This window comes from Trachurus japonicus, chromosome 7 (assembly GCF_045865225.1).
Source record: "Trachurus japonicus isolate A0001 chromosome 7, Traja_1.0".
Classification (NCBI taxonomy): Eukaryota; Metazoa; Chordata; class Actinopteri; order Carangiformes; family Carangidae; genus Trachurus; species Trachurus japonicus.
Genome location: NC_140913.1, coordinates 32,135,705 through 32,146,108, shown reverse-complemented (window position 1 = coordinate 32,146,108; position 10,404 = coordinate 32,135,705). Strand labels below are relative to the sequence as shown.

At 42.3% G+C, this 10,404-nt stretch overlaps 1 protein-coding gene across 2 annotated transcripts in view; it reads right to left on the bottom strand.

Moving 5' to 3' along the window:
* LOC146985140 (arf-GAP with coiled-coil, ANK repeat and PH domain-containing protein 3-like) overlaps positions 1-7,948 on the bottom strand; it is a 103,017-nt gene extending 95,069 nt beyond the window's left edge. The window contains exon 1 of one of the 2 annotated variants that reach the window (XM_085782894.1): positions 7,851-7,948. In XM_085782894.1, the coding sequence (XP_085639020.1) occupies positions 7,851-7,897 (47 nt within the window). In that variant the 5' untranslated portion in view covers positions 7,898-7,948. The remainder of the gene's footprint in view (positions 1-7,850) is intronic. The other variant, XM_085782893.1, reaches the window with a different exon arrangement.
* Between the last annotated feature and the right edge of the window lie 2,456 nt (positions 7,949-10,404).

The window sequence follows — 10,404 nt, the reverse complement described above, 5'->3', positions numbered from 1 at the left end:
TAGATACTTTAAATGATTTGTTTATATAATTGGTAATGCAGTTATATTGGACTATATTTGATTTTACACATTCATAGTGTTGTAAAATTATTGAATTTAATAATCGTAATAATCGTGATTATTTCTCTGACAATAATCGTACCATGAAAATCTATAATCGTGACATCCCTAAACACAACACAACACAACACAACACAACACAACACAACACAACACAACACAACACAACACAACACACGTCTTCCTCACGACTCCCACAACCCAGAAATGATTTAACACGACCGTCGTCAACCGTGAACCTGATGAAACTGGAGCGCTAACGGCCTCTGATTGGTCGTTATTGGTACCAACAGACTGAAGGAGCTGACCTCGATGTGAAGGGAGCTGCTCCAGGGCCTCAGGCTTGGCAATAACTTCCTGTTCTGTAAACATGTATTAAATATGAAGTGAGTGAATGAAATCCAACTGTTGTAGCTCCTTTCCCCCAAAAGAAAGAGAAGAAGGAGAGGAAGAGGAAGAGGAGGAGGAGGAGGAGGGAACAGACTGAAGCTGTGAAGAGTCAAATATAAAAACTGAAACTGACGATGACTGTTTTCCTAATTAAATATTCATTTAAATAAAAATACCGGTTCTAGTTCCTCAAATAAATACTAAATATGATTGGATTTCAGGCTGGACTGACGTTGCTATTTTAGGCACAAATTGATTTAGCAGTGAAACCTGCTGATCTCTCTTCGGTCTCTTTTCAAAACACATCTTGAAGGAAACGTAGCTGGTTAATCCGTTGGTTCAAATGAAATTTACTTCATATTTGATGGTTCCAGCTCAATGATTCCGATCAATAAACATTGAAAATCTCATCTTTGGAAAAATCTGATGAGTATTTTTTTGATATTTTCCCACAGAAACTTTTTGAAATCAAGAAAATATTCCAGTCCAGCCTCCGTATCATCTTCTAGAAACCTCCAGTCCAATCATCTCATGGCGGCGTGATCAGGCCGTCTTTACAGTTGTTCCCTGAACGCACCACATACCTCCTGATTAACATTTCATATACGATGCAGCTCGTCTCATCAGGAAACTGAAGCATTTTCTGACGTCTGAGGAGCCAAAACATTTTTTTTTTAAAAACCTCCTGATCAGAAGCCTTGAGTTCGTCTTTAGTCACAGTCGCATGTTGAAACGAAACCATGAGAAGCTTCGACAGGAGATTCGTCACCAGATTTAAATTCAATCCGATGCTTCTGAGCCCCATTTCTAATTACGTTAGTGTTTTTAAAAAACCAACCAAATGACTTGTCTTCCATGCACTGAACATCAAATTGTTGATTTTCCATGCACATTTGATGCATTTTGCAAACCCCCACCCCCACGCCCCCTTTACACATTCCTCCACCCTCCTCCTCCTCCTCCTGTGCACACACACACACACACACACACACACACACACACTTCACCGACTCTGCAGCTCAACTAATCTCTTATTATGTTGTTAATTTTCCCTCCAAACAGCCGTAGTTAATTCACCGATACCGAGGCGCAGACATTACACCAGATGCTTGGCATTCCTTCAAACCAGGCATCTCCAGGAATTTGACATGCATGCAACCCTCGCCCCCCCTTCTCTCTCCGTCAGCCTGTCATCTGACTGTGAGTCATAAATCCATCCATCCATCCATCCATCCATCCAGTCTTTCTCCCACAGACGCTCAAGCAGCAGCCAACGCCACAGGTCATTGGCCTCGGATTCCCTCTGTGAGTCAATGACAAGCTCATCACCATGAAGGCAGCATCGCCTCGGCTCTGCACCCGCAAGCTGTTCACATGGAGGAGGGGGGGTTAGGGTAAGGTGGGGGTGAGGGGGGGGGGGTCGGTCTCTCTTCTCGCCTTGGACCATTCAGACGCAGAGAAAAGAGTCTGTCTCTCAGCGGAAGCCGGACGCTCTCTCCCCCCAATGGACAATGGACATATTCTGCCAGAGGACACACGGGTGGGGGGAAAAAGGAGGACACATCGGACGGACGGACGGACGGAGACACTGAATAATCCATTAATGAAAAGAAAAATCTTCTCAAGTGTCTAAATAGCATAAATAACAAGAACCACATTCACATTCACATCCACATCCACAGATCCAGATCCGTTTTAAAACAGAACCAGGAGGCTGAGAAATAAAATAAAAAGAGTCAGACTGCGGCTCAACCAACACGTATTTATAAAGTGCTCAGGAGTTATTTCCTTTCACTGCTTCAATCAAACTCTCCTCAACTGCCCCATAAATTACACTGTGATGACAGATGGAGTCGTTGCAGGAGGAAGCTTCAGATTTTACTTTTTATATACATACACATAGGCTATATATGACTGATATTTACTGATGTTGGTGGATGTGACACGTTCAGGGTCAGACGACAGAATGACTCTGGTGAAGTTTAAATGTGAACAAACAAGTTGTTTGTGGAGTTTTTTCTGTATAAACCAGGTCGAAAAAGAGAACTAATAGATTTCACTTACTCTAGTTGAAGACAAACAAGTTGTTTTTTGAATATTTTGCTGATTTGTTCCGTGTCAATGCATCTGCAACTCACAATTATGTTAATTCACAACATATCCTCATGCATGTTGTATCCTCACAGCTTCAGGTTTCCTTCAAGACGTGTTTTCTGCTGTATATTTAGAAGTTTAGAAAAGAGACAGATAATCTACACGTTTCACTGTCAGAAATCACTTTATTCCTACAATAGTGACAAATACAATATAGAAAACGGTGAAAAAACGTCTTCAAATGACAGTCCAGCCTGAAATCCAAAGATATTCAGTTTATCTTCATGTATAACACAGAGTCTGTGGAGCTAAAAACCTGTGATTTCTGGCATAAAATGATTTAAAATGATAATTTCATAATGAAAACTGTTGTTAATGATGATGATTCTTTTTGTTCTCTAACTTAAACTGCACATTTTTGGGTTGAAGTTGTTGGTCAAACATTGAGACATCTCAGACTCTAAGAAGAGCTGAACCAAAAATCGATATATGAATGAAAATGATGATAGCTGCAGCTCTGATTCATTTTCTATTAACTCCTATGGGGGTTAACAGTTGCCTGTCACATGATGCTCCAACAGTGAGTCAGTGTGAGCTCAGATTAACACGTCTGTGAGGAGAGAGCAGCTCAAACGATGTGTGTTGTGTCGGAGCAAACACAAACAAACACACAACAGAGTTCCTGCGGCCTCGTCATGTTCATCGCAGCACTTTCTCAGACCAGATGTGGAGAAAGCATCACTGGTTGGTTGCAGTCAACACATCTGTCCGGGGTCAGAGTCTCCATAGAGACTAAACAAACAAGTTTTCTGGAGAGCCGGCGGATTCGTCATGTCGTTGAGAAGTGCTTAACCAGCAGCTTTTTTTTTTTTTTTTTTTTTAAAGGGAGAGGAAGAACTTCTTCACCGTCTGCTGCTGCTGCTGCTGCTCTGCTCCTCGTCTCTGTCGAAGCAGCGAGTGATCGATCGTCGGACGAGGCCAGAGCTCCAGCTAATAAACAGAGGACGCTGGGATATGTCAGAGGTAATTGTGCAGAACTGATTTCCTGCATGGTTTTAGACATGTGTGGGAAGAGCGGTGCGTCACGCCAAATCCTCCTCACGGAGAAAAAAGAAACAAAAAAAAGCCACGATTTTTTTTTTTTCTTTCCTGCTTCCTCCCAGTCATCCACCTCCAGGCTCGTTACATAACTCCTCACACTGGAGCTGCTTTTAGCTCCACAAAGGAGCCGCTTCAATGTTCCCTGAAAACACTGTTACAGGCTTCAGTGGCCACGACAACTCGTGTCTTATAGTCGTTTAAACACCGTGTGGCTGCAGATAAAAGACAAACATGAGCATGAACATGAGCTGGAGGGGGAAAAAAGCCTCACAAGAGCAAACAGAAGCAAACAGGGATGTCTGCAGCCCTGAGCTGGTGATTAAAAGGAGATTAAATCAGATCAAAGTCTGGGTTCTATATATTGTTTTATGTCAGTTTGATTGATTCAGATCAGAAGCTGCACTTAATGATGTTAATATGAGGGTTAGGACCACTGGATTCACCTCCTGGACAGACCTCCAGCCAATCAGAGCAACGATCCACACGACGTCTGCAGAGCGACAGAAGGCGTGTCGACAAATGTGGTTGTTGTAGTTTTGCAGGAGCGATGGCATCCGGAGACTTCTGCAGGTTTTTCAAATAAAAACCTGAGACCAGCTGTTGTCTATGAATCAAACCAAAGCTGCTCTTCCATGTTGCATGTAAACAAAAGCTGCTAAATGTCGCTACCTGTCGTTATCGCCTTGATAATGTAAAAAAACATGTTTGTGACTGTGGGAACTGGAAGTCGACCTCAATGACGGATCTGCAATGAGAAATGAAATCTCTGGCAGGTTGGTCTGGGTTCACCCAGGATACGAGTGTAAATAAATGGTTTAAGTTTTGTCACATGTCTTGTGAAAATGCAAGTTTTAACTGGTTTAATGCGATCGCAGTGTAATAATTTACTGTAGAGGAAGAAAACTCTTAACGTTGAAGATCCATTTAAATTCCTGTTACGAGACGGGTTTGGGAGTATCCGTAAACGTTTGTTTATCGTTTCAGCGTTTCCAAAGTGGTAGCTACTTTTTGGAAACGAGTCCACCTGTGAACATACGCATCTCAAAATGCTGTGTTTACGGAAAAAGCGTTGCGGTTGTATATCGCAAGCAACTCAATCGTATTTTTCATGCTGCATTCACATGAAATTGGGCAGACGGCAGACGGACGACAGCCGCTGCACGTAACGGCATAAACAAGCCTCTATAGCTATATAAATGACATCTGGTTTGTTAGCGACGGCCGTCTGCCCGACTGCAGGTGAATGCAGCATCAGTGTAACGCTCCATTCCTCCTCACTGCGTTACCGCGGTGACTTTTCACAGACGCCACCTCGACCTGAGCCGACAGCTCCGGTGTCTCCGCTGAGTTTCCGTGGTTTCCTACCGTCACGCTGCCACTGAAGGTAAAAACATGGCGACACCACATGGCAGCAGCACCGAGCTTACCCGCTCCATGGAGATATGAATGATATGAACGGCAAATTCAGAGCTGAAAGGAACACTTCAGTTTGTTGATGGGGGGGATTACTGATTAATGAAAAACAGACTTTTGAACCAAATAATCGATTTTCCTGAATAGATAACAGGAGAAGTTACACAATGCCCCTTTAAGCCATTACTGTTGGCAGAGATTTTTATCTGCAGGAGCTCACACAAGTGCAGCGTCGCACAGGAAACTGAAGGATATTTACTCAGGTACCACTCTGCTCGGTCAGTGAGTGAGTCCACCACCACCACATCTACATCTACTCAACAGCTGTGGACGAGAAGCTCCAGAAATGTTGTTTATGTGAAAGAGAATCTGCCGTTAAACATAAAACCAGTGGTGCGTGACCTCTCTGAAGAATGTTTTTTCTAGTTGGAGCCACTTGTTTCAGAGTTATTCGTCCTCTAATCGTTTCATTCAGGCCTGATGTTTCAAATATTAATAAAGAAAAGTGGAGTTTTTAAAAGCTCAGAGGAGGAGGAAGGAAAGTCAGACTGTGGTTGTTGTGTGACTCAGTGAAACTAAATAAAGTTTATACAAACATTATTAATCATCTCATCATCATGACCCCTCAGGTTTCATCTTGTGACGCGCAGAGATGGACAAAGTAGTACTTGAGTAAGATTACAAATACTACTGGTCAAAATTTACTCGGTTACAAGTAAAAGTAGCTCTGTCGACATGATACTCAAGTAAGAGTAAAAAAGTACTTGCTCTAAAAGGTACTTAACTATCCAAAAGTGCATGCTTTTAAATTTACTTTAAGTAAGTAATTTTTCACATCAATGAATTACTATAATTTTTTCTAAATTAATTTAAGGACCTTTTAACTCTTGTTTCTGAGAATTAACTCTTTGAAACCACCTGCACTGATGTGCTGCTTTTAGGGGTCAGGGTTTCCTTCTTTGACAAACACAGCTTGTGTTCAATAGGATTTTAGAAAAAAAAAAAAGAGCAGACCTGAAAGTAACGAGTACTTTTCAGCCTTCCTAGAAATTAACTCGAGTAAAAGTAAAGATATTTGTCTAGGAAATGTATTCAAGTAAGAGTAATAAGTACCAAAGAAATCTAATAGCCTACTCAAGTAAAGTACAAATCCTCTGGATATGTACTTAAGTACAGTACTCAAATAAATTTACTCCGTTGGGCTACTGTCCACCATTGGCGACGCGACACTGAGCCGCTGAACTAAACTGATGCATCATTGTTTAACAGTAACAATACAAGACGGACAATAACAACAACCTTCAACAAGTCCAAATTAAAACAGTGTTTTATCATTTCTAACTAATACACAGACATACTGTGTAGAAGAAAGACCCCTCCTCCTCCTCCTCCTCCTCCTCCTCCTCCTCCTCCTCCGTGGCTCACAGCTGGAGAGGATCTGGACCAGGTTCAGATGTGGGTGTAGAAAATTCCTGCCGTATTTATTTAACCTTTGCTGCAGGGCGCTCAGAGCCGGAGAGTGGAAACCTTCAGTTTCCTCTGATCTGATCGTTAATAATGACACACACAGGGCGTTTTGAACTGGAGCTGGAACCGTCAGCGGCGGCGGCACATTAAAGCTGCAGATAGACTGTCAATCAGCAGGTATTTCTCATTATTGATCAGGTTCTTTCAGCCCAGGAAAAACCTCAAACTGTTGCCACATATCAGCGTCTGTGAGAGGATTTTTACACATTTTATAGAACATAGGATTAGTTCAAAATGAGAACTGCATCCTCTCATTATAGGTGTTAATTTATCATGCAAATCTAAAAATGTTAAGAGGAGTTCTGCTGATGTTATAAGTCTAAATCCTCAGCATTAGCACTTTATATTGTCTTACCAGTTGTAAATATACAAGTTTAAGTTCTGCACAGAGCAGAAAAAATGCCTCATGTCATCATCACTCATTCTTAAATGAAGTAATTTACACAAAGGATAGGAAAACAAGATGCTCAGAAAAGCCCAAAGTGACATTCAGTGTGTTTTTCTGTTAAATCAATAAAAATCATCAATATTATTAACAATAAGTTGCCATTACATGTGTTTATATTTAGATTTTGGGAGATTTTTCAGAATAACTGTACTGTAGTGGAGAGATACTGTGTATAGGCTATTAAGTAGCTATGTAACAGAGGGAGTCGATCTTAAATGTTGACCTTAAATAATCCACAGCACATGAAAACACACGGTGTGATCTCCTGAACAACAACACGTGGCTCTTTAATGGATCCTCACTGATAAACAAGTGGACAAACAAACTGCAGCAGCAGCACGAGGGTGGGTGATCGATTCCAGCAGAGGGAGACCATGTGACCATCATCATCACCACCACCACCATCATCATCACCACCATCATCATCATCACCATCATCATCATCATCTCTGACCTGGAGGCTGTGGTCATGATGACAGATGCTCTAGTCTGAAAACTGTGATTAGGCTAATAGATAATCCACCGTTTATCGAACCGAGTATTAATCGCGTGCAACGTGTCGCAGTTTGGTTCACGTGCAACATGCAGAGAAAATGAGAGAGAGAGAGAGAGAGAGAGAGAGAGAGAGAGAGAGAGAGAGAGAGAGAGGACGGACACACACACACACACACACACACACTTGCAGCTCCAGCCTGGGATCAGTAATATGTGATCTAACCCAACACACACACATGAACAGCAGCAGCAGAGTAACCAAACTGACTGAGCACGAGCAGCAGTTGCAGCTCTCGCGCACAGTTCGGTGTCTCAGTCTCACCTGAACCGGGGTGAATCTTTAATGCAGTCTTCAAAATCCACCGTCATCTTCTCGGCCTGGACTGAAAACTTTTTCTTTTTTTTGTATCTCCTCGTCCCTTTGTTTTTTAAAAAAGCAGCAGCAGCGCGGCTCTCATCTCCGTGTGCAGCGGGAAGTCGAGCTGTTTGTATCCGACACAGAGCGCCTCTCCCTCGGTCTCCTGCTCCGGCTGCTCCCGCTCTCTCTGGCTCTCTTCTCTCCTCACTCACTCACTCACTCCGGCTCCTCTGAGGCTCCGGAGCCGCTTCACTCACTACTCACTACCCCGTGATGCGTTCACTGGCTCCTCCCATGCTCGGAGTTTTGAGTTCCCGCTTGCAGCCGTTAAAGGGATAGTTCAACATTTTTTTTGGCAAATTCTCCTGGTGCATTACCTCTAAAGCAGAAGTAAGCGGAATATTTGTGTTAAAGCAGAAGTAAGCAGAATTTTTGTGTTAATATAAGTCTTAAATAGTTATATCTTCCGACAGCAATCACTTACATAGAGTGTCTGGTCTGAAACACGGGTCTGTCAGTCACTCTGCTCTGCTGTAAGCCGAGGAGAAAACTTTCCTTGTATCCTACAACCTTTATCCAATGAGGAGAGAGAACGGCATAAAGGGGCGGTCCTCTCTGTGTGTGCAGCCAAGGGATGCGCGTGAATGTGGTGACGTAGGGACGAGGGCGGGGACTGCTAACTCCATCGGCTGACAGGAAGTTAGCCAAAACGACCGGATCGCTTACTTCTGCTTTAATTATCGGTGCATGTTGTTTCGAGATCGGCGGGGCAGAGACGTGAGTTGCTCAGTGAACACAATCCCTCATCAAATAGGCCTACACAATCCAACAACTTCAAAACGCTCTGGAGGGGCATAGCTCAATAGCTTTGTCTCAGTCATGTGCAATGCTACAGCACTTTACTACTCCGGTCGTAGCTTTTTCATTATTTTTTTTATCTCATAGGCCTATGTATTTTTTTTTTTAGATTATTAGGTGTCTTTATGCATTCACTGGCTCCTCCCATGCTCGGATTTTTGAGTTCCCGCTTGCAGCCGTTAAAGGGATAGCTCAACATTTTTGGCAAATTCTCCTCTCACCATTCATCATTACCTTTAATTATCGGTGCATGTTGTTTCGAGATCGGCGGGGCAGAGACCTGAGTTGCTCAGTGAACACAATCCCTCATCAAATACACAATCCAACAACTCCAAAACACTCTGGAGGGGCATAGCTCAGTAGCTTTGTCTAAGTCATGTGCAATGCTCCAGCACTTTACTACTCCAGTCGTAGCTTTTTAATTATTTTTTTTATCTCATATGTATTTTTTTAGATTGTCAGGTGTCTTTAACTTAATCTATATTGTAGATAATTCTTTAGATAAATCTGTTCTTTTATTTTCTGTTGTTACAATGAATGAATGATTTAATGCAATTGCAATTTCCTGTGAAGGATTATTAGAGTATCTATCTATCTATCTATCTATCTATCTATCTATCTATCTATCTATCTATCTATCTATCTATCTATCTATCTATCTATCTAACTATCTATCTATCTATCTATCTATCTATCTATCTATCCATCCATCCATCCATCCATCCATCCATCCATCCATCCATCCATCCATCCATCCATCCATCCATCCATCCATCCATCCATCCATCCATCCATCCATCCATCCAAGTTGTGACCTGCACATTCACCACGCTATGAAATAATCATGTAATATTTATTAGTGCTGTCAAAGTTAACACGTTAACTCTTCTAACTATGCCTCTTAGCTGTATTGAGTGTCCTGTATTGATTCAGTGAAGAGATGTAGAATGCGTCTTATTTTTCAATACGAGACAAATCCATATTACATACAGGTTGTTTTCCTTCACCTGCCTGCGTTCATCTGCGTGTGACTGTAGCCTGTAGGCCTACTGTCCATCAGACACAACATGAAAGCACAGATAGTGTTTTTGTAATTGTCAACAAAAGTCATGCTCTAACTCAACAATGTCCTCAGTTACTGCTCCTGGTTCTTGATGCTCCCCATGGTTACCCTCAAACCTCTCTTTGGTACATCAGACCATGGTGCAAGCCGTATAACATCTATTTAATATAAATGTCTGAAACATTTTTGTTACATATTTAACACATGCGAGGAGTTGCTATATCACACTGCTTCACCATGCAGCTGTTAAATGAGGGTTTCTTAAGTGCTGCATCCATCTCCATCTCCTCAGCGAGGCTATTATTAATTCACAGGAAATAGGGAAGCTTGGAGCAAGAGCCTGCCTTGGATTTCGCTGCAGGTTTTCATAGAGCGCCATTGTTCCTTCCTATCCGGGCTTTAAAAAGGCTGCAGCTCGCTCAGGCCGTGAATGGAGATGATCTCATCGACTCTCAGCAGAGGTGTCTCCACTGAAAACCTTTTCGTCAGTCAACGAAATCTCTGAGGGAAAGACTTTTATTTTTAGCCTCACCAGCAGCTGGATCATGGGCTGGTTGTTTGGTTGGTCAATCCGTTGGTTGGTTTGATCTTTTCGTC